Genomic DNA, 25554 nt, shown 5'->3' on the forward strand with positions numbered 1-25554 from the left:
AGGATGGTGAAAGGATATAACCCAGTGTACACCTTACCTGATTTTAACCCACAGGGTATTTATTTCCTTGTTGTTTTCAAATAGTTACCTTGTGGTACAGGTTCTGCAAAAGCACAATGAATTGCTCTGGAATCCCCATAATTAGCTGTGACACACACCGTTGAATACCTTTGCATACTCAGTAAAACAGATAAACATCTTTGTGGGATGCTCTGCTTTCAGTCAAGGTCTGTGTGCGGTGAGCCGTGGTATTGCTCATTCCATTCCACATCTTCTTCTGAGTCCAACTTGAATTTCTAGCAGTTCCCTGTCGGTGTACTGCTGCAACTGTTCTAGAACTCTCTCTAGCATGGTTTTATTTTGTGTGCATTAATGATGTTGCTTGATAATTTTTGCATCCTGCTGGATCACCTTTCTTTGCATTAAACATAAATAAGGATTTCTCCCTGTCCATTGACCAGGTACCCATTTTCTGAATGTCTTGGTATATATGAATGAGCATTTGATGTTCATTCACTTATTGAAACCTCTCGGGGAATACTGTTAGTTCACGGAACTTTGGTTTTTGCCACTGCAAAACCAGGGCAGCTTGCACTTCGTCCTTCAGGGCCATGGGTTCTTAATCATGTGCTACCTCTTGCAATGGCTGCATGCCAACCAATTATTTTGGGTCCAGAAACTCTGTGTTGTCCTTCCATCTTCTGTTCATGATTCCTACATCCTTCAATATTTGCCCATAAAATACTTCAGTATTGCAACTCAGGCATGAATTTTTTTCTTCGGTTCCTTCAGATTGAGAAATGCCAAGCATCTCCCTTCCCTTTTGGTTTTCTAATTCCAGGTCTTTGCATTTTTCATTACTTACGTATTTTTTCTTCTTGAACTGTCCTTTAAGATGTGCTGTTCTGCTCTTTTACCATGACTGTTTCTTCTATTCACTTAGCTAATCTACATTCAGGTTTCAGATTTTCCTCAGTCTTTTAAGTAACTTTTTGCTTTCTTCATATACGGTGTCTTTGACATCCCACATCTTGGCTGTTATGTTTTGTTTTGTTTGTTGTGTTGTGTTTTGGTCATGCACTGTTCTAGAGATGGTCTCTAAACTCAAATAGGACATTCTCAAGGTTATTGGTATTGTTTTAGTTTTCTTCAGCTTCAAGTTAAACCAGTTCATTTTAGTAACTGACGGTCTGTTTCACAGTTGCTTCTTGGCCTTGTTCTGATGATAGTGAGCCTCTCCAACCAACGAGATCCAGTGTATAGCCGTCATTGGTGTTATTTTTAAAAGATGTTTTCAACGAATAGATCATTGTTCTTGCAAAATTATGTCATCGCTTTCCAGCATTATTTCTATAATCAAGGACATACTTTTAAATCACTGACCCTTCTTTGTTTCCGGTTTTCACAATCCATTCACCAATAATTGCATCTTGATTGCATGTTTGATTAATTCCATACTGCAGAAGTTGGTAAAACTCTTTTTGTTCATCATCGGCATTAATAGTTTGAATGCAAATTTTACTAGTGGCCGTATTAACTGCACTTCTTTGTAGATTTATGGATATTATTCTGTCACTTACGCAATTGTACTTGAGTATACGTCCTGATTTTTTTTTTTTTTTTTTTTGCCAATGGATGCAACGTCTTTCCTATTCAGTTTATGATTTCTGGCATGGTAGATTATGATTGTTCAATTCATCATGGCCAATACCAATCCATTTCAGCTCACTGATGCCTAGGATATGTGATAATTATGCATTCCATTTCATTGTTTTTACCAACTTCAGTTTTCTTACGTTCATATTCGTACATGATTGTTGTTGTATTCTGATTATTAATGAATGTTTGCTCCTTCTCATTTTGTGTTGTGCCACATCAAGTGAAGGTCTCCAAAGCGTTACGCCATCCACGTCATTGTTGATGCTTGTTTCAGGCAGCAGATCTTTCCCCGTCATAATTTGAGTGCTTCCAATCAGAGGGACTAGTCTCTTACCACTACATCTCTCAGTGTTCTGCAGTGAAAAGGTTTTCCCTGGTCAATTTTTTCTGAAATCGACCACCAGATCCTCCTCCTTGTCTATCTTAATCTGGATGCTTCGTTGAAACCTGTTCACCAGGGTGACCTTGCTGATACGTAAAATAATGGCGACATAGCTTCCAGCATCCTGAAACACGTGAGACACCACACAGGACCCTAAATTGGCAGATGAGAATTACTATATCACTTTATGTTACTCAAACAAAATTACATATATTTTAATATCTCTAAATTTTATATAAAATATCGAAACTAACAGCTTGTGTATTAGTTTAGGAAAAGATTAGCTTAATCCCAGGAGATCCTTTAGTATTTCATTTTAAAATTCACTGCCATGAAGTTGATTCCTACTCGTAGTCAACCTTCAGGACAGAGTAGAGCTACGTAGATGTTAGGCTTCTCCTCATTTTCATCTGGTATAAAGTATCAGCCTTTTCATTGCATTCTGAGTAATTAGTGATTTTCTTTTTGTTCCCTGTCATTGATCTGAGTGTTTTTCTTTATTCTGGTTTTAGTGGATTATAACCACAAAATAAGGCCTATGAAATATGTGTTTTGTTTTTGTTTACCAGATAATGTATTCATTTTAAGAAATATTTGCATTTTAAAAACGTGTGAAGGTTTTCATGTGGTTCTCCTTCATTAAGAAAATCATTTCTTCTTACAGAACAGTTGGACTAGCTGTGAAGAGCCCAGATAAACTACGTAAGGCGATCTATTACAGAAAGAAAGTTCACCGTCCTCTCCGCAGTCCTTGTTACAGAAAGAAACAGGCCCCTAGAAGTGGGGGCTGTGTCATGGCAAATAAAGAAAATGAACTGGCTTGTGCAGGCCACCTACCTGACAAATTACGCCATGATGGTCGAACATACTTGATTAACTCCAGTGATTCTGGTTCTTCACAGACAGAAGGCCCATCATCAAAATATAGTGGCTTTTTTTCTGAGGTAAGTCATTTTTCTAAGTGTAACTTCTTATTAAGGCTGTTATTTATTTAGTTTCTTTGCTATGTTCTACCAGCAGACTAGTTTTCCATCCATTAAGTACAGACTTAATTGAGCTATTGTCACTACCTAGACAACTTTCCAGATTAGCCAGTGTGAATCTATAATTTATTTCATTACCATCAATATTCAGATTGGCAAGTTGACCAGAAAAGATTTAAAAGAAGGAAAATTTTTGCCTAAAAAGTGAACCATTTCTCACCATCACAGAAGCCACGTGTTGTTCAGGCCCATTTTATTCAACTCTGAAACTTAACTGCTTACTAACTTGGCAGAGAAACTGAATCAGGTTTCTCTCTGTGCACAGAGCAAATGGGTCATTCACATGGCATGCAGGAATTTTCTTGTATGATCTGAATATTTTAAAATTGTATTGTGATTATGGTTTTTAAAATTTTATAAATTTACTAAAAATAATTGAGTTACATAATTTAATGGGCAAATTTTTAGTTATGTAAACTGTATCTTAAAAACAAAAATATTTTGAAAGAATGGTTTGATAAAATATTTAAATATACACATAACTTTATAATAATAATTATCTATATTACATATGTTTTGAAGAGAAATCTATCCATAACTCAACATTTACAAAGAAACTATCTGAAATTTTTTTGCATATTTCATACTATATATTTTGATAATTTGATTTTCATGGTTCATAAGTTGTGGATTCTTTTCATGTGACCAAATAATTTTAAAAATGGAACTGCATTATATTTAACATTTAAAAAAAATTTTTAAATATGACTTAGTAACCTCAGTATTTATTTTTTGGCATGAGAACTTGAAAAACCTTTTCTATAGCCTATAAACAATTAAAATTTAAAAATGAGAACAATCATAGTGGGTGTAGGTGAATGAAGAAAACCATATGTAGGATAATAATTGAAAGTAAGAGAAGGAAATGTAGGTAAAATGTCGTTAACGGCAATCATGAAACGATGAATACATTCTATTTGTCAGTGACAGCAGCCTCAGATATCTACATAAGATCCTAGAGTAACAGAAAGCAGGGGTTTTGAAGGAAAGTGGCATCGATGAGAAAGAGGAAAGAGGAAACAGTTTTCAACAGTGAAGTATGGGCTCTGGAGAATAGGATGGAAACGGAATTGTAGTAGTAATCAGGTCATACAACGCTGTCATTACGAGTGCAAGAGTCTATTGTGTGCCCCTGTGTGTCATGCGTCCTGCAAGACTCTAGGAAGACAGCTTGACTAGTAGGTGAAATAAAAACACCATCCCAACGCCATGTAGCTAGAGAAGTGGTTAGGCCAACACTATTCAGTCATAAAATTCTGTATTCTGAAGGAAAAGAGCTTGTGACAATATAACCTAGCAATCTGACCAAAATTGAGGTCTGGGTATTCAGCTGAATTGAGGAAGTAAATCTCCTGATAGCAAATGCCGTGAGAAGAAAGTTTCACTTCAGTCAGTGCCACAGTGTGACATTTCCTCAAATCCCTCCTCTGTGCCCTCTCATTTCATCAGGTCTCAAAAATCTTCCTTAGCTTCATGTTTAACTAAGCTTATTGATTACCCTTTTGTTGCTTCATGCTTTTTTCTTGGTTGACAAGAACGTGTTAGAAAACCTTAATCTTTTCTAAAAGTGATGTCATAGTAATTTGTCCGAGATCAAATGCATTCAATTTGATTGACAAGTTCCATTTCTATAAATCTCTGGCATCATTTGTACAAGTGAATACATCTTTCATTGATATATAATTTTAATAATAAAACAAATCAATCTAAATACATTATTATATATAAAGATTGGAGAATATGCAATGAGCTTGACCAATGTTTGTATGAAAAATGCTTATAAACATCCAAGCTTTAAATAAGGTAATTTCATTTTTAAGAGTTTTTATATGTAACATATACCGTATATCCTCGTGTGTAAGCCGAGTTTTTCAGCACAAAAAATGTGCTGAAAAACTGGGGTTCGGCTTATACACGGGTCAAGGGTACCCCAGCAAAGTGTAACATCTCACAGGTGATTGTTGTTCCTCCGCTGTTCATTCAAAGCCCTGCTGACACTGCAGGGCTTTGAATGTTTGTTTACTCACATCAAACCAATCAGAGCCGTCCTATGACGTGGACGGCTCCAATCCACAGAAGCACCTGTAGTGATTCACTTACGCGGGCAGCTGAACTGTTAAGGATGTGTCTGTGGCTGCGCTCTGTCTCTCCCCTCTGGTCTCTGTGTTAATTCACATCCTGCATTTCCCACCCTAGGCTCATACTTGAGTCAATCAGTTTTTCTGGTTTCCCAGGTAATAATTAGGTACCTCGGCTTATACTCGGGTCGGCTTATATTCGAGTATAAACAGTACTTTTATATGTAAACATATTTCATTGTCTAGAAAGTGATTTGCAAAGATGCACATTAACCTGTAGTGACTGAGAAATAGGATTGGGTGTTTTCGTGGACAGGTAGAAAGTATTCTTTGCTTTTCATTTTGTGTATTTTTTTGTTATTATATTCTTTTTTTAATTAAAAGATCATTTTATTGGGGGCTCATGCAGCTCTTATAACAATCCATACATCAATTATATCAAGCATATTTGTACATATGTTGCCATCATTTTCTAAACATTTTGCTTTTCATTTTGTGTAGCTCAGTTTTATTTAAACATTATTCAGTAGAAGGATATTCCCTATAATCTATAAAAATACTAAATGATTAAGTGTACAAGATTTCATAACATCATGAGACTGTGATTTTGAATTCCCTTTTCTTGCACTTCAGTCGATGATGAATGCTTAACAAAGATGAGTCAAAAGTGCTGCTTCGAGGGTTCCAGTTCAGTGCAGACGGGTTTTTCCCAGACAGTGTTTGAACAGAACCTCTCAGTACTACCCTGTCTCATTAGGGTGCCTTCGAAAGGGTCCACTCAAAACAGAGGCTTCCCTGACGACCTGCTGGTCCAGTTATTTCAAGGAAGAGAGGTCAGCTCAGAAGCTGATGGCAACCTTCTTTGGGATTCCCAAGGGGGTACTCATGATAGATTTTTCTCAGAGGGTACAGGATGATTACAGGGGCTTATTATGACCAAGTACTAAGAGTGCAGAAAAGTGCATTGGTGAGAAAAAAAATTCAGGGAAGTTGTGCAAAGGAATATTCTCACAATACAACAAGACATTTGTCAAGGGTGGTACGGGTTGTTCGGAGAATTTCGTTGGGGGAACCTTACCCCATCCATCCTGCTGCCCTGAACTCCTACCCCTTCACTTTTTGTTCCTTAAACTCAAAGAACATGTAAAGGAACACGATGCTAAAACTGCAGTTTTGTTATGGTGTACATCAAAGAATCCGAACTCCTCAGGGAGGGATTCGCGCTCTGGAAACACTACCTTCAGAAGGGTATAGATCTGACTGTGGACTTTGTTGAGAAATTTAGTAGAAATAATTCTCAACAAAGTGTTGGTTGAAAACTAAATCGATCTTATATTTATTCAGGCAGACTTGGTGGCACAGTGGTATTGGGTTATGCCTTGGGGTCAGCAAGCTGAAACCACCAGCTTCTTCGCAGGAGAAAGTGGGGAGGCGTTCAACTCCGTACAGAGTGAGCACTCCCGGAAACGCACAGGGGCAGTCCCACTCAGTTCATTATGAGTCAGAACTCACTTGATGGCAGTGAGTGAGTTCAGTTTTTGAAACCATTTATGTTCAATTGAAATATTTTTTGTAAGACAGTAAAGGGGGTCACCTATTCATTATTTTTTAATTTGCTTAATGAAATGACTGAATTAGTTTCATACTGTCTTTCAATGTGCTCTATAAGAAATTAGATTATTGCCTTTCAGGTTTCTCAGGACCATGAAACAATGGCGCAAGTTTTGTTCAGCAGAAATTTGAGGTTAAATGTAGCTTTGACCTTCTGGAGGAAGAGAAGTATAAGTGAACTTGTAGCCTATTTGGTGAGGTAGGTGTGACCACTTAAAGATTTTGTTCCATATAATTAATGTTCAATGTAATCCCTGGAAGTTCCTCTTCTTTTTTATGTTATTACTGGACAAATTTAAAGCTTTCTATGCTATTCATTAATATCGCATGTAAGTAAAATTTTGCTGAAGATAACTTAACAGTGGTTTATTGAGCTTTGGGAGTTGAGGCAACTTCCAGAAATTAAAGCTGGATTCAGAAGAGGACATGGCACAAGGGATATTGTTGTTGTTGTCAGATAGATCGTGGCTGAATGCGGAAAATTCCAGAAAGCTGTTTACTTGTATTTTCTGACTATGCAAAGGTATTTGACTGTGTGGATCATAATGAACTATGGATAACTACAAAAATTGGAATTTTAGAACACTTCATTGTGTTTATATGGAACTTGTACAAGGACCAAAAGTCAGCTGAACAAGCAGAACAAGGGAATACTTCCTAGTTTAAAATCAGGAAGGGGAGGTGTCAGAGATCTTTTCACTGTACTTAGTTCAGCGTGTGAGCTGAGCAAAGAATCTGAGAAGCTGGACTATATAAAGAAGAGCATGGCGTCATGATTGGAAGAAGGCTATTAACTTTCCATAAGCAGATGACTCGGCCCAGCTTGCTTAAAGGGAGAAGTACGTGAAGAACTTGCTGATGAAGAGCAAGGTTGTAGCCCTCAGTGTGGACTACAAGTCCTCCCTCAACGCATTAACACTTTGTTCTAAGAACCTGACGTTCTGCCGTGCTCACCTTCTAGACATGAACTCTGAAGACAAAATGGGTGCATAAGCTATGAAGAGAGCTGATGGTGCCCGGCTATTACAAGACATAGCATCTGGGGTCTTAAGGGCTTGAAGTTAAATAAGCAGCGGGGTGTTAGTAAATAACAGGAGTTAATAAATAGCAAGGTGGCAACAAAGCCCACATGGAAGAAGCACACTAACCCGTGTGATCATGAAGTGTCGACGAGATCAGGTTCAGGCATCAGAAGATCCGAAGCAAACAAAATATACCGACGCAAATGATGGAGACCCAAAACCCAGCTGTAGACAGTTGGACATTCCTGCACAGAAGGGTCACAAGAAAGAATGAGACAGCCAGGGTGTGGCAAAGCACCGAGGGAACTCACAGTATTCCTCTAGTTCTTGAATACTTCCTCCCCCCACTATCATGACCGCAGTTCTATCTTACAAATCTGACTAGACCAGAGCTTGTACACTGGTACAGATAAGAGCTCTGGGCACACATAATCCAGGACATATAACCCCCTCAGGACCCATAATGAGAGCAGCAATACCGTTAGGGTAGGGGGGAGTTGGGAGGAGAAAGGGAGAACCGATTGCAGTGATTGATGTATCCCCCACCCCCACCCCAGGGGAACAAACAACAGAACGTGAGTGAAGGGAGACAGTGGATGGTATAAAATATGAAGATAAAAATAATTTATAAATTATCAAGGGTTAACAAGGGTGGAAGGGAGGGGAAAAAGAACTAATACCAAAGGCTCCAGTAGAAAGAAAATGTTTTGGAAATGATGATGGCAACATACGTACAAATGAGCTTGACACAGTTGTATGTATGGGCTATTACAAGAGCTGTAAGAACTCCCAATGAAACTATTTATTAAAATTTAAAAAAGAAAACCAAAATACAACTCGGCTAATAGTAGGTACCATTATGATAAACAGAGAAAAGATTAGATTAGGCAAGGATTTTATTTTCCTTGGCTCCACCATCGGTCAGTGCTCCTATAAACAGTAGTCCAGTATTACGTCGGACAAATCTGCTGCCTTAGACCTCTTTAAAGTGTTGAAGAGCAAGGGTGTGAATTTGAGGACTAAAGTGTTCCTGACCCGCGCCTTAGTCTTTTTCATCACCTCATTATGTGCGTGAAATTGGATTGAGAATCGGTACATTTGAATTACGATGTTTACGAAGAATACTGAAAGCACCGAAGACTGCCTGAAGAGCAAACATGCGTGTCTTTGAAGAAGCACAGTACAAATGCTCCTTAGAAATGAGCATGGCGAGACTGCTTCTCATATACTGCCCACATGTTACCAGCAAAAGCCAATCACTAGAACAGGACATTGTGCTTAATAAAACTAGGAGGGGAGAAGAGGATCCTCGAGATGGTTTGGCACCGGGGCTGCAGCAGTGGTTCAGACATAACAAGTGCGGCATGCTGTGGGACCCACACGTGTTTCCTCCTGTTGCGTAGGAGCGCTGTGCGTTGGAATGCACCTAGCAGCGTCAGGAACAACTTGTTTAGCTTCGTATAGATACGATTTAAAGTATGTGTGAGAGCGACAAAAGCACAGAATGCTACTACTTCCTCACACGTTTAAAATTGTGTTAGTTAAGCAACCACTGCATTTGAAAACATTTATATCTGCACTCCCTATAGCCCCTTTTTACTCTTTTTCTTTTCATAGTACTTCCTACCATCAGCATACAGGTAGCTTATTTATTTTCTATCTGCCAACTCTCAAACTCACCTGCCTGCATGAGACATAGATTTTCACTCTCTATTCGCTGCTGTGCACCCAGTGCCTACTTCATCGTGGACACGTAAATTGGTTGTGGAATGAACGCATTTCTTAAAATTACTGAGAAGGGAGTAATAAAGAGAGAGCAACTCTCTTTTTTGTTCCCACAGGATAGAAGATCTTGGGGTTGTCGTGGACTGTCTTCCTGTGCTCACCAATAGGTAAAAAGAAAATTTTAAGAAAAGAAAAAAGAAAGTTTCAAGAAGGACAGTTTGATCTGTTCATATTTCTAAAACATTTCTTTGTTTTAGTTTGCAGGCAGAAAAGCAATACATCTCACTTGGCTGCTGTGTAGACTTGTTACCTCTAGTAAAGTCACTACTTAAGAGCAGATTTGAAGAGTAAGTACTAATCTGAATTTCCATTTATGCTTCACTTTCAACCTCTTTGATTTTATGTGTTGTAAGTCTGTACAATTAGATTGGACACTACTAGATGTCATGGTTTCTGTTTTTAAGAAACTTAACACGCTACCGAGGAAACCCATAGAAAATGACTAACGAGCAATTACAAAAACATCTCGAAACGAGTTGTATAGCAGAGTTTTGTAAAAGTGGTGAAATTTTTTTAAAAGGAAAAGTGTGTGTGTGTTTCGTGAGGGAGTTCTTAGTTTATGAGGTCTTCATAGAGGAAAACACTTGACTTTTTTGTAACAAATGTCATTTCAGGTATGTCATAGTTGGTTTAAACTGGCTTCAAGCAGTTATAAAGAGGTGGTGGTCAGAATTGTCATCCAAAACAGAAATTAAAAATGATGGGTGAGTATGCCTTTAAATACCTTTCAGGAAAGAAATTGGATTAAAGTAGGCGCAGTGAAGTATCGCTATCCTCCTCGTTTTCAGAGAAATATTAAACTGCTATTCTGCTTTTGTATGAAAATCACACGTGGGAGTTGCATTCCAGAGCCCAGTGACCCCTTTTGTCTCTTCATATCTCTCAGGCAGCATCGTGCCCTTCATTTTAGAAGGAAAAGCATGGCTGCGCATCATAACTCCTGAGGGAGGGGCAGGGATGGCCTGTGGGGAAGACGTGATGGGGCACAAGAACAGCAGCACCTCTTGGCCCACACACTGACCTGAGAGATCAGTGTGGGTTGTTGCAGTTCTGAAAGCTACATTATGAGCTCTATGATTTGAGTATTGGCAGTATAAAAACATGGACACTATCAAATAAGATTATCACGAAACTACATGCAAACACACACGCACAAATATACCAGTATTGTCCTTCAGGTTCGTAATTTCTTTTTAAGGTTTTCTAAAATTCCTGTTACATGCCCCAGAGCAGTCGTGGAAACACCGAGTTATTTTCATATACAAACTTTGACAAGTAAATAACCTTTAATTTCTGTGAGTGACTTGGCCTATCTTAACCAGTTGCTTAACATTAGTGTATTTTCTTCCTGATAAATATTGGAAAGTTTAAAAACTTTGTATTAAGTTTATTTACTACTAAAGTCCATAGCCTAATGCATTTATTTTTCTCCTTTTCTCTTTTTTCCTAGAAATATTCAGATTTTAAAACAACAGTTAAGTCGGTTGTGGGAACAGGAAAACCATCTGACTTTGGTTCCAGGATACACTGGTAATATTGCTAAGGTAATCTATATCTAAGTTTAAAAATTAGAAACATATTAGTGTTATATGTGCAATTATATGTGTAATTGAACTCTTAAATATCTGGACAGAAGAACTCGGTACTATTTGGATTTCATAAGTGAGATTTAAAGTTTCATATTTGTAAATGCTTCACATCCTCTGGGTATGACCTTGACAGAAGGGCAAGGGAATTAATTCCTATCTCTTTTTAGCCCTACAAATGCTGTGCAAAAGTATTTAATGACCTATTTCCAATTAGAGAAAAGTTTATTTTGTTTTTTTTAAGTTGAAACTTGTAAAGAAGATATCAGGAAAGGTAATGATACTCAAGAATCAAGAAATGAGGGACACAATCAAATGATTTTGGATTATTTTGCTTTTGCTAATGACCTTGTTTTTGTTTCGAGGGTGTAAATTGTTCAAAATAGTTTGAACTTGACACAGGTCTGTATTGGTTTGTGGCTTAAAAGGAAAGGTACATTACTATTTTGGATTTTAATATTTATGCTCCAGGAAACACTGGTAGTTAAAATGTAATTGCAGAGGTGAAAATCATTGCTAAAATATATGCACGCTCTTACTGGGTATACTTTTATTATAAATGGTCTGTGGCTAGGGATATGAAAACGTTCTTTGGTTTAAAACATTAATAGTAATATTTAAATAGGATTTATGTTGTGGACTTTTAAAAATTTTTATAGTTTTCTTTCTTTTTTTTAATCATTTTATTGGGGCTTCGTACAACTCTTATCACAATCCATACATACATCCATTGTGCCAAGCACATTTATACATTTGTTGCTATCGTCATTCTCAAAACATTTGCTTTCAGCTTGAGCCCTTGGTATCAGCTACTCTTGTTTCCCCTCCCTTCCTGCTTACCCATCCCTCATGAACCCTTGATAATTTATAAATTTTTTATTATTTTGTCATATCTTACACTGGTGGACTTACTTTTAAAAGTCTTATTAAATACCTTCAAGAGAAGAAGGAAAATACTGTGTTTGATTTCACTGTGTTGATTTTTTAATGATAAAAAAGCTTATAAATAGGAATCAATTTCCTGGAAGTTTTTTAAATTACTACTCTTGCTAATTAAAAAGTAAAGTAGAAGTTGATAGAAAATGAAATACTTTGAGAGCATGTATTAGATATCACCTTGCTCTGAAGGGATTTTGTGTTCTAGGTAGTAGAAATGAAAAATTATTTCCTTAGAAATCTGTTTACAACTGAAGTATTAGATATATATTTTAAAATCTTTATTAAGGAATAATTTACATACAATGTCATTAACCAATACTAGTGGGTACTGTGATGATTACAGTTACCCCCGTAACTCTCTCTTCCCAACATTCTTCTTTTGCCTTGATGAATGTACCAATCCATATAGTTCATGTAAGTGGAATGATGGAATACTTGATTTTTTTTATCTGGCTTTGTATATTTATTTAGCCAAGTCCATGTATATGCTGGTGTCATTAGTTGCCATCCAGTTATTCTGACTTGTAGTGACCCTATGCGAAACAGGACAAAACACTGCCCAGGCCCGAGCCATCCTCACAATTGTTACTCTGCTTGAACCCATTGTTGCAGCCGCTGGATCATACCCTTTCTTTCCCTACCCTTCCACTTCACCATGCATGATGTTTTCCTCCAGGGACTGGTTGCTCTCCTGGCAGTATCTCCACAGAGTGTTAGATGAAGTCTCACCATCACTGCCCCTAAGAAGCACTCAGGCCGGACTTCTTTCAAGACAGATTTGTTTGTCCTTGCAGCAGTCATGGCATTTTTTAACATTCTTGGCCAGCACCACAATTCACATGCAATGGTGAATGTATGGCGGTGTATATTAAATTGTCATTTTTCTTAACTTTGTAATATTCTATTGTGTATATATAAGGGCCTTCAAAATTCATGAAGAATTGTAGTTAAATATAATTAAGAGATAATATAAAAACCAAGATAGACGTTGGAAGCTTCCTTGGGGTGGGAGGTAGGGAGAGTGAAACCATGGACTAGAAAGTTGCCAGAGGAAGAGCGGCTGAAAGAGAGGCTAAAGGTCCGTAAAAGGAGTAGAGAAGTCGAGGGATGGCAGGTAGGATTGAATATGAGGGTGGGGTGGATGCGGGGCTTGAACTGTAGCATAATTTGATTAGCCATTTATCTGTTTTTAAAAATATTTTATTGGGAACTCTTACAAATATAACATTCCATACTTCAGTCACATCAAGCATTATGGTACAGTTGCAGCCACGGTCAGTTGTAAGCATTTTCTTCTAGAACTGCCTGATATCAGCTCCCCTGGCCATGTATCTGTGGGTGCCACCTGTAGCTCTTGACTCATGCTGCCAGGAGCATTGCTATGCATGTCTTTTTAAGTCAATATTTTTTATTCTTTTGGGTTTAACAGAGAGTCGGATTGTTCAGTCTATGGTATATCAATGTTTGGTGTAGAAACCACCAGCCTTTTTCATAGCTGCTTCACCATTTTACATTCCTACCATGTGAAAATGTTCTGATTTCTTCATATCTTGTTGCTTTTTTTCCTCCTAATGGTAGCAGTCCTATGGGATGTGAAGTGGTATCTCTGGTGATTTTGATCTGCACTTCCCTAGTGGCTAATGATATTGAGCATCTTTTAATGTACTCTTTGACTGCTTATATATTGTCTTTAGGAAAATGCTATTCAGGTGTTTTACCTATTTTTAATTGAGCTGTTAATCATTTTGTTGCTAAATTTTGAGAGTTCTTCATACATTCTGGATATTAAACCCTTATCTGATACATGGCTTCCAAGTATTTCCTCTCATTCTGTTGGTTGTCTCTCCACTTTCTTGATAAGACCCCTTTTATGTACAGTAGATTTTAGTTATGATGAAGTCTAGTTTATTTGGGGTGTTTTTTGTTGTTGTTGCTCATGTTTTTGGCATCTAAATATCTAAAATTCCATTGCCTAAAAGAGTAGTTTCAAGCTTGCCCCTTTGGTTTTGTTCTAAAATTTTCCGTGTTTGAATATATATTTAGGTAATTGATCCTTTTAGACTTAATTGGTGTAGGGTATGATTCTAGCATCATTCCTTTGTGTGTGGAAATTCAATGATCTCATTACCTTTTGTTTGAGAGACTGTTCTTTCCCTGTGTGTTAGACTGGGCTCTCTGACTATCTGTGTGCCTACCTATCTATAGAGCATTTTTATATCAAGGAAATGGCTCACACGATTGTAGAAGCATGTAAGTCCCATGCATGGGTCAAATATTAACTTGGAGCCCTCTCTTGACTCATATAGCTTTGGCAGCTAAAAGCCCAAGTCTGGTAGGAAGACTTGGGCTGGTGGCTGCAGAGGCAGATGAATCCAAAGCCATCAGGTCAGGCTTGTGACCGAAGAGACAAATACATGCAAGGGTTGGCAGGCAATGTGGTAGGGATTGGCTCAAGTCCAAAGAACTGGAAGTCAGTAAGTCAGATGCAGGATCCAGACCCAGCGAAAAGGAAACGAGTGTTCCCACAGGGCCCTTATATAAGAAGTAGGCTACAACCCTGAAGAAATTCCTTTCAGTTACACCAGGCCTGTGAACTTAGTAAGAGGGCTACACTTTACCTTCATCTTCTTACAACTGTGTGGCTTTTCACAGAAGACCCCCTTATGGAGTCGATTATGTTAAGTTAGGTCACATTGTGGCCTCAGTTGCCAAACCACTGAGAACCCTGGCCCAGGCAAGTTGATAAAAAACCTAACTACCATACCCCATTAAATAGATAAAGCACCTTTATAAAAATTCATGTGGCCATAAGTGTAAGGGCTGTTTCTGGATTTCAATGATATCTTATTGGTATATATGCCCAACCTTATATTACCACATAGCTTGTAGTATGTCTTAAAATTGAGAAGTGTGATTTCCTACTTTTCTTTCTTTATACTGCCCAGCAAGACTATTTGGGACCCTTGCAATTTCATATGAATTCAGGGATCGATTTTTCCATTTTTGTAAAATAACTGTTGGAATTTTTATAGGAATTGTATTGTATCTGTAAATCACTTTAGGTAGAATCAACATCTTAATATTGCATCTTCAAGTGAATGAACATGACTGTTTTTCCATTTATCTATAGCTATTTAATTTGAGTAATGTTTTATAATTTTCTTAACATTTATTCCAAGGTATGAATTTTATTTATTATTGTTACAAAAGCAGGGCGTTCATTGCTACTGTATAAAAGGACAACTGATTTTTATGTATTACTTTTGCATCCTGCAACTTGCTAAATTTGTTTTCTCTAATACCTTTCTAAAGGATTTTAAAATATATTCTGTATGTCATCTCTGAATATAGATAGATAGTTTTCTTCCTCCATTTCATATTTGGGTGCCTTTTATTTCTTCTTGTCTAATTGCTCTGGCTTAGATGTCCAGTCCAGTGTCGAATAGCACCGGTGGAAGCAAGCATCTTTATTTTATGTTCCTTACCTTTGAAGCAGCAGTTCTCAACCTGTGTGTGGGTCATGACCCCCTTGGGAGGGGTGTCGAACGACCCTTTGCCAGGGGTCATCTGATTCATCACAGTAGCAAAATGACAGTGATGAGGTAGCAATGAGAATCATTGTATGCGTGGGGGGCCACCACACGTGAGGACCTGTTAAAGGGTCGCCGCATTAGGAAGATTGAGAACCACTGTCTTAAAGGAAAAGCTTTCTGTCTTTCACCATTGAGTCATTTTTGCTTGGATTTGTCTGAAGTATCCTTTATCATGTTGAGGAATCTCCCTTCTGTTTCCTAGTTTGCTGAGTGTTGGATTTTGTCAAATGCACTGATTGATGATCTTGTGGACCTCTTCCTTTATTATGTTGACATAGTGTACTCCATTGATTGATTTTCTTACATTGAACCATCCCTGTGGTCCACTATATTTATTATTGAAGAAAATATTGAGTGATTAATGTCATACACTTCATTGGGCTATGATAACATCCGTATTATAAAAATAAATCTAATTACTACATAATTTTTTGAGAGAATTCTGAAAGAGAATCTTGTCAAGCTGGTATGGATTTTATACAGGTGCTAAAGGAAAAGTCATGACTGACTTAACATTGCTTAGTTCTGAGACAAAAGTTATTTAAGCACCGGAGCAAAAATCGTCACTCAGCACTTAGCTAGCATTCATTAAGTACCTACTGTGTACTAGACCATGTGAGAGTAAATGTTGATTAAAATGCATCTATTATCTTCAAAGGGGTCACAAAACTAAGCCAAGGCAAGTGGCAAAAAAGTAAAGAGGAAAATTGTGTGCATTTGTGTGTGTAATTGCTGTATTAATTAATGATATGTTTCTGTTTATTCTCTAAGGATGTAGATGCTTATTTATTACAATTGCATTGAGAAGTTTCCTCTACTAAAGAATGCGTGGTGGTCCAGAACATCCCAGGACTGTATGATTTCCCGGAAAAAAAAAATGTCTCTTCTGAAAACTTTGAACTATGGAAGAAATAAAAAGCATTTTTTCTTTTAAAAAGTCACACAATGAAACCACTAATGAAATCCTAACAATCTACTTCACATTGAAGTGGGGAAATATCCCAAAGGAGCAGCTTCAACTTCAATGAGGTGAAAGTGCACCATGAAGATTGTTGGCCATTGCTGCGTTTGGAATTTATATGTTTAAGAACTACTGGATCTTAATGCACTCCTGCATATTGCATAAGATAACTTATACTATGTGGAAAAGTAACAGAGGACTTAATACTAGGAACCACAAAGACCAATCATCATGAATTTTCTTAAGATTGTGTTTTATAAGAATACACTTAAATGTGTGCAGCTATTTTCTTATGTTGAAAAGACTGAAAGTTTGAAACATCATAGCAAATAATCAATATTAAATTGTTTTCCTTCACACTGAGATACTACTGTGTATGCAAAATGCCTTAATTATTAATAAGCCAATGTGTTAAAATACCAAGATCTGTTTTTTAAAAAAGAATACGAACCATGCTTCTGACGTGTTAAAATCATGGAATTAAATCACAGGTTTACATTCATGTAGAATGTTGTGGAAACCTATTTCACATCATTTTTAAAACTTGAGAATATTTTTAGTATCTCTGATTTTCTTTTTGTCAGAATCATCATGGCATATATGTATGTGTTATACCTATACTAAAAACAGAAAATGGATATGTATTTGTATGGATGCTTAACTGGAAATGTTGGAGTTAGCTAATTTATGTTCACTTTTTATTGTATATGGATTTCTAATATTTTCAGTTCTGTATCATTTAAGTGTCTTTCATTGGAGTAAATTCACTAAATATTTCTATTTGTTCTTTTTTAATTCTAGTTTTTTATGAATCCTAATTCTTTTTCACTACATATATTTTGAAGAGTTACATATGTTTTACAAATGTTTAAACTTAGTACTGCCCATGTATTTTAAATTCCAATACTTTCCATTACTACCTCCTCAATAGTTGGCATAAAATGCCAGAAAACTGTTGATGCCCCTCTTTAAAATGTAATTTTCAGTGTCAATGAACCCAATTCTAGAATGTCTTAACAGTTATATATATCTTACCTATCTTAAAAGTGATAGGAGTTTAACACAAGTAATGAATGGTTTATATAAGCATCTTATCTTTAGTAAACCAGACAGGCATCTGAGCAAAGATTCTTGTTAATTGAATTTCTCTGCAGTATTTTTCCAAGCTCTTGAATGTAAGTTTCTAGCATTTACCCAATTAGTGGCTACTGATAGGAATTCCAAGCAAGCATCTTTCTTGTAAAATGATTTTTTTTAAGATAAACAGTACCATTTGCTGAGAGTTATGTATATTTATGTAGCTATGTTTTATATAGCTATGTATTCCCAACCATAAGAATCATTGTAGTAATTGGTTTTTAGATTACCGTATATATTCGAGTATAAGCTGACCTGAATGTCAGCCGAGGTACCTAATTTTACCTTAAAAACTACATTTAAAATGTGCTGAAAACTCAGCTTATACACAAGTATATATGGTAATTGTTAGAATCATTTCAGATTACTGCACTTAAGTTATCTGAGAGGCGAGTTATTTAAGACGTCTTTCAGAAGATGGGAATTTGAAACGTAAGCCTGCGTCACCTCTGTGGGACCTAAGATGATGGATACAGCCGTTCTTGTTTCTGTTCTTTTAGTTACCCTGGTTTTGTCTAGCTGACAGTCTGCACCAGTTACCTTGGTGAGAACACGGTGCTAAAGAGACTAAGGACAGGAGTTTAATCTTTTTAGAGGTTTATTAATTTTATATACACACACCAATTTCATGCCTGAAGCTTGCACCCTCCCTCAGTCTAGCTCACATATTCAACTCTTGGTCACAGGAAGATCTTGAGTATAATTTAGCAGAGCCTCAAGTGGGAAAGTAATTCTATTAGTTGATCTATGTGATAGGATGTGATTGCAGAGAAGAGCCCTGGTTGGCCTACCAACTGCAGGGTCAGCGGTTTGAAACCACCACCCACTCTGCCAGCGAAAGATGAGGTTTTCGACTCCTGTGAAAATTGACGGTTTCAGAAAACACATGGGCAGTTCTATGCCCCACAGGGTCAGTATCTGACTCGATGGCAGTGAGTGAGATAGACTTTTAATAAGATATTTACCATACCGTATTTTAAGTAGTTATTATTTTCTCTGGGTCAGATAATTTACTTCCCAATACAAGCAAACTTCAATGACTTGGACTTGTTAAAATTAATGCTACAAAAAAGGATAGGCCTGTTTGTGTATATACCTTGAACGTTGCAAGGCAGAAGTCTTCAGCGCACACGATTATGTGGTAGCACCCAGTCCACATTTCTCTTCTAGGCAGTTGTTTGCTTTAGTACCTGCCTCTCAGTTTTTGAGTTAGTACTAGGTAGGTTTAAGATTCTTGAATGAAAGATGAAAGTTTTTTGAACAATTCTATTGCTGTTAAGCTCTTCTCATTTTAATGAGAACAGTGTTGATCTCCAGAAAGAGTCCCCAAAAAGTGTTTCCAAAGCGTACTGGCAGTTGTATTGACCTAGATAGCACAAACGCTGCTTGTCATTGCTCATTTGTTACAGTATACCCCACTGCGAGACTACCCAAGGTCTCTGTGCCCTGCTAGGTCTCGCCCGCCCGCACTCAGACTTTCTACACATGACGTCGTTTACTTTGCAAGTCTTAGGAACAGGTAGTTATTAAAGTGATGGGGATAATAACTCATTTCTATTAGAGCTGAATCAAGTGAATGGCTTTTGTGCCGTGAATGTGATTAGAATAAGGGTTAAATGTGAAGCACTACAATCTCGTGCCTTTTCAAGACGAATCTTTTGGCAATAACATCAAAGGTAATGGGCACAGATGATGTACGTGGAACCTGAGGTGTGAGAATTTGTCTGATGTAGCTGAATCGCTTTGGGGGAGTCGTATGCACTGAACTCTTAACTGCTTGAGACATGAAGTCTTACTACCCTCAACATACTTGATATATGTGATGACCTAACCTTCCGAATGGCTGGGTGGATTCAAAGTATAGTTCTGGCTTTGAAAAAATATTGTTTCCAGCCATAGGACATCTTTATGTTTGCTAAATTACATGTTGACATAATAAGCATTAATGGATAACTAATGTAAATAATGATTATGACCATTAATAGAATATAATAGAATCATGTTTCATTGTTTATGGTAGTTACTTAACTTAGTTAAGTTAAAAATAAGCAAGATTTAAGCAAGTATTTCACAGGGCATTATTAAATGAAATGAGTCCAGTTATCTTTCTTCCTATTTAAGGACAAGATGATAATATCAGCTACCATTGTTGAAAACTACAGGAAAAAAACTAATTGGAATCAGAATCAAGCACATTTATACATCTATTGCCATTATCATTTTCAAAATACTTTCTGTTTGAGCCCTTTCATATCAGCTCTTATCCCCCACTCTCATAGACCTGATAAATTATAAATTATTTTCATATCTTACACTGCCCACTCTCTCCCTTCACCCACATTACTGTTGTTCGTCCTCCTGGGGAAGCGGGGGGTTTCTGGATCATTTTTAAAGGAAAAAATTTTTCCAGGATATTGCTTGGTAGGTATTTTCTCCTATGCTATTTCTTTCTCCCTTAATTCTTATGATAAATATTGTCATAAAACTTTTTGATACTCTATATTCTTTTTTTTACTTCTGTATCAGGCTTAGAACAAAAAAATTGCCCCCTAATCCTATATGCTTCTAATTTGTAACATAGTTTGATTGGTTCACCAACTATAGCAATGAAAATAAATACTTTATGTCATATGCCCTATCTAGACACTTGAGTATATTTTCTACAGGTGTATTTAAAATAATATTTAAAACATGGGCTTTTATAATTTTTGTCAGTTTACTGACTAATCTTCTGAAATTAAACTTTAGTAAAAATTAAGGGCAACAAATGTTTTCTGTATTGTTTTGTAGAGAACAATGGATCCAAAAGACATAGCTACTAAATGCCATTAGTTACACGAAAAGGCAACTGCTTGGGTGTTAATGTACTTCTTTTGTTTGATCAGTTTATTGGGGGCTCTTAGAGCTCTTATCACAATACATACATACATCCATTGTGTCAAGCACATTTGTACATATGTTCCCATCATTTTCAAAACATTTTCTTTCTACTTGAACCCTTGGTATCAGCTCCTCTTTTTCCCTTCACTTCCTCCCCTTCCACTCCCGTGACCCCTTGACAAATTTTATACCTTACACTTCTGTCTTCCTTCACCCGCATTTTTGTTGTTCACCCCCCTGGGGGTGGGTTGGTTATACGTCAATCATTGTGCTCACTACCCTTTTCTCCCCCTTCTCCTTCACCTTACCCCTGCCCTCATGGTATCACTACGCCCATTATTGTCCCTGGGTTTATCTGTCCTGGATTCCGTGATTTGAGTACTCCAGTGTACATGCTCTGGTCCAGCTGAATTTGTAAAGTAGAACTGGGGTCATAATAGTGGAGGGGGGCAGTAAAGAACTAGAGGAATGTTGTACATTTTATCAGTGCTAAACTGCACCCTGGCTGCCTCATCCCTGGTGACCCTTCTGTGAGGGGATGTCATCCAATTGTCTACAGATGGGCTTTGGGTTTCCACTCTGACCCGCCTCATTCACATCTGTATAATTGTTGTTTTGGGTCTTCTGATGCCTGTTGATTTGTGATCACACAGGCTGTTGTGTACTTTTTTTTAACAAAGCATGTTATTGGTTTGATACGCAGAATTATCTGAACTGGCTAAGTGTCAACAGGTCAGCTCCAATTCATAGTGACTTTATGTATAATAGAACAAAACCTGTGCAATGCTCACACTCGTTGCTGTTTGTACACACTGTCACAGCCACTGTGTCCATCAGCCAAGCTTGCATTACAGAGCCTGAATTTGAATTAGGCCTCACCGTCTAGGAAGGAAATTAGCATCTATTGACTGTACAAGTATAACAAACAAACTACCTGATGTGTTGAGTTTTCAAAAATGTCTTACAATATTGACTCAGGACTATGTTATTATTGGCTTATTACAAAAAAATTATAATTAGAATCAGAAGCATCTGACTTAATTAGAATGATCCATCTGCTTTGTTAGGCTCCATGTGATATTTCCCATTTCTTTGATCAGTATAATGACAATATCTTTAAAATATGAACTTGCAAAAGGTCTTTATTGTTTCTGGTGATAACTTGTAAATCATACTTAGTAAAAATCTAACCTAATTATACATTTTATCAGTAATCTAAATCATGACATTAATTTATAATTAAATAATAAGAGCTGTAGTGATTATGTTTTTCATGTTTCAAAAGAGTAGTTAGCGTTTTCAAATAATACGATACCTATCATAGAGATCTTAGACAAATGATAGGCTTTTGTAATTATAACTAAGTAAAAATAGCATGACTTACTGTAGTAGCCAGTGACACTAGATAATTTCTTACGAGTATAAAGTTGGCATGGGAAATTCAGTCAAAAGTTTTGTCTTCAAATGGCATGGAGCTTGGCACTTTTTATTGTCAATGCAGCTGTTGACTAGAAATATTTAAATAACTGCATTACAACTTTGAAATTGAATTCTTTTAAAAATTAAATACTTTTATTGGGGGCTCTTACATCTCTTATCACAATCCATAAATTCATCCATTGTGTCAAGCACATTTATACATATGTTACCATCATCATTTTCAAAGCATTTTCTTTCTACTTGAGTCCTTGTTATCAGCTCCCCATTTTGCTCCCTCCCTCCCAAAATGGAATACTTAAACTATGTTTATAAAATATGCACAGCTTCTTTGAGCCCCTTGAAGCAGCTGCTACACCCCCATTTGCCCTTTTACATGTGGTGAAAGTGTTTCATATCTGCTACCTTAATCTCTAGGCCAATCTTTCTTCCCTCTTAACAAATAAGCAACAGCTGGTTTATAGAAGAAAAAATTTCTTGACATGATAGTAATGTTTATTAGCAGTGATCTGAGTAAATTACAACACTGGTAGTTTCGAAATAGTACATGCAACCATTTTAAGACAAAGGAATATTCAATATTAATCTATGTTAACAAGTGTTTATAAGTAAATATTGCTATACTTACCTGGTAGGGGAGATACCATGATCAGGAAGGTGGTTTTCCCAGGGCGAGGCTTCTCCATTTGAACTCCGGATGTGCTGACCCCTGCGATTTTCCCAAATGTGGGAAACTCGACTGCATAATTTATGGTAGTGGGGAGTGGAGTAAATATTGCTACTACGGTTTCGGTTCATGCATGTGTGTTTCATTCTAAACAAAATTCTTCAGTCAGGGTTGCTGCAGACAATATCATGGATACCCTTATTTTAAGAGTCAGAATTGACTTGATGGCAGTGAGTTTGTGCTGCAAGTGAGGCTTGTTAGGGTTTTTTCCAAAAATGACAAAATAATATCTATGCCATGAAATAAAATGATTTTGAGGTCAAGGTTGTCAAATTTTTAATACTCAAGTAGACAGCTGCCCATAATACTGAAGCTTTGCAGCAAGTTTATGGTAATGCTGTTCCACATAAACTAACAGTTTTTAAAGAGATCAAGCATTTTTTTAAAGGTGAAATTGTCATTTTAAGGTTTTATATCACATTTGTTCAAATGCATTTCTGTATATCTAACACATGTCAGTATGTCAAAATGTTTCTCCGGATATAGAAGTTGTTGTGAACTGGAGTCAACCTTTACAAAAGTAAGAGCAATACTGAAGTACAATACAAGAAGCTTTAGGCCTTCCATAGTCCTCAGCTCAGCTCCTGACAGAAACAAGGACAAACTGAATGAGATTCCAGTATTACAATATAGCAGAACTTTGAAAGAACGGGACTATATCATTCCTATATATACACCATATTGGCTCTGCTTATAATAGACGTCAGAAGAGTTTCATACTCATCCAAGTCTAAAAGTGGAGGAGCACACAAACTGCCTGGTAGTTGGCGAGAGCAGACTGAAAGCATGGGGTGGTTACACCAGTGCAGCGCCGAGGGAAGTCTCTGAGGAAGGCAGAGTAGAGGATGGCTGCTAAAGAAACCAGTGCTGTAAGGACAGTTCATGCAGTGGGTGGCCTCCTCTCCCCACCTGTATCTGCCGCCCTGACTTAAAATGTAGTTGATATTAAGGGGGGCTAATTGTGTTTGCTTTAAGGTATCGTTCAGTGCTGCTACATTTGTTCATAATTACATTATCTTGTGATTGCCATCCCCTGAGAATCCTGACCCCGGCCAAGTTGACGCTTAACCTCACACCTTACACCACGCCCTTGTTACTGCCCCTAGCACCTCAGAGTCCATCATTACCAGGCACACATTGTTAATGTGCAAAACAGTAATGGGTTTTCTTCCCCTATTGTACAATAAGTACAATAAGTTTTCTCCCTGTCGTAATAAAAGGGAAATGTCGGCTATCAAGATAGTCACTCACTAAGTGAGGGGTAGGTGTATAAAGAACAAAGCCTCAAAATTAAAATCAAATTTATGGCTGTGTTTGTTCTTCAAGTTGGAGTAATATAATTCTCATATCCCCTGTTATTCTGGATTTCACTAAAAGTCATAGAGTCAAAGTCATAGTGAGAGTCATAGAGAGTCAAAGTCACAGAAGTCCTGGAATCTTTCTTGATAAATTAATATGATTTTGCATCCTAATGATTGCCGACTGGTATCATCAAGGATATATCTAAATGTGCTCCCTGTTTGTTGTCTGTTACTGTTTTCAGGTGCTGATGAGCCACTACGCTGCTAAATGCCCAGTAACTAATATGTTATTAGTAGATATAGTGTTTATATCAGCAGATATAACATATAAACACTATCTCATCAACAGAGTACTTGCTGCTATTTTGTACTGGATGACTAACTGGGAAAGAGGAAAACTATTTGTCTTGGTTGATCGATTCCTGCGATCTTTATATTGACAGTTAGTAATTAACTTTGATGGAGAGTTTTGCATACCATGGCTAGTCCTGTTTACTCCTGAATAGTCTCTGTTCTCTCCTTGCTGAAGAGTGAGTTCCAGCTCAAATAGCTCCTAGAGGACCACTAGTCCTGTAAGCTTCATTGGGTCAGATCACCAGGCCTTTTCTCCACAAAACACCTAGGGGGTTTGAATTATTAACTTTTTGAGTAGCAACCAATGTTCCTTACTCAGATAGACGATAGGTTATCTCTCCCTTATCCACTCTGAGGGCTGGAGAAGAGTGGCAGTAGGAGGGTTTTATTGTGGGTTCTTCCCCCCTTTCAGACTGGAGAACGAGTCGCTGGGGTGTTTTCCTCAAGGCAGCCTGAATGACCCAGGAGGGTTCCAAGTACATCGGTTTCAGATGTCATCTCTTTTCCTGGTTTGGCCTAAGAATTTCAGAAGGAACCAGGCATTCTAGTTTTCTTTGCCATCCTACTGGTATTAATGACACTGAAATAATGACGACATTGTTTATCCATTTTTGTGTGTGCTGCTTTTGCTTAAAAATATATTTCCCCTTATACTTGTATGAAACATTCCAAGTATAGCTTTGCTCCTGTTTAATTTAGATTGTGAAGGGTAGAGTGACTGCCCTCCAGTGCTTTCTGCTGCATCATAGTGAGTGAATGGCTGCTTGGTAAATTCTGAGTACCTGTTTATCATTTTCTCCCCACATTTGTTGCAGGAACATTTTCCCCAAATTGCTGCTTTGGGCTCTTGCAAAAAGTCACATTTTAAATTATAATTATATTTAATGCAAAACTAAATCTCCTCTGGGATTTTGATATCATATGGGAAAAATACATATAAATTATTGTAAACTATCATCCTTCCAGCAACATAGTTCTAATCTCTTTTTCTCTGTAATATTGTCCTTCTGAATATAATTAACTGGTAAAATTGGCACGATACAATGGTGATGCAGCCAC

At 37.2% G+C, this 25554-nt stretch overlaps 1 protein-coding gene and 1 non-coding gene across 2 annotated transcripts in view; both read left to right on the plus strand.

Annotated features, from left to right (window-relative positions):
- Positions 1-17888, plus strand: part of KATNBL1 (katanin regulatory subunit B1 like 1) — a 55929-nt gene extending 38041 nt beyond the window's left edge. The window contains exons 4-10 of the mRNA XM_075531235.1: positions 2706-2985; positions 6854-6972; positions 9637-9687; positions 9778-9867; positions 10195-10284; positions 11031-11124; positions 16470-17888. Of these exons, the coding sequence (XP_075387350.1) occupies positions 2706-2985; positions 6854-6972; positions 9637-9687; positions 9778-9867; positions 10195-10284; positions 11031-11124; positions 16470-16502 (757 nt within the window). The 3' untranslated portion in view covers positions 16503-17888. The remainder of the gene's footprint in view (positions 1-2705; positions 2986-6853; positions 6973-9636; positions 9688-9777; positions 9868-10194; positions 10285-11030; positions 11125-16469) is intronic.
- A 4845-nt stretch (positions 17889-22733) lies between these two features.
- On the plus strand, positions 22734-22898 carry LOC142426888 (U1 spliceosomal RNA). Its single transcript, XR_012779773.1, has one exon. It is a non-coding gene; the product is annotated as a U1 spliceosomal RNA (small nuclear RNA).
- Positions 22899-25554: the final 2656 nt, after the last annotated feature.

Source organism: Tenrec ecaudatus, chromosome 14 (assembly GCF_050624435.1).
Source record: "Tenrec ecaudatus isolate mTenEca1 chromosome 14, mTenEca1.hap1, whole genome shotgun sequence".
NCBI lineage: Eukaryota > Metazoa > Chordata > Mammalia > Afrosoricida > Tenrecidae > Tenrec > Tenrec ecaudatus.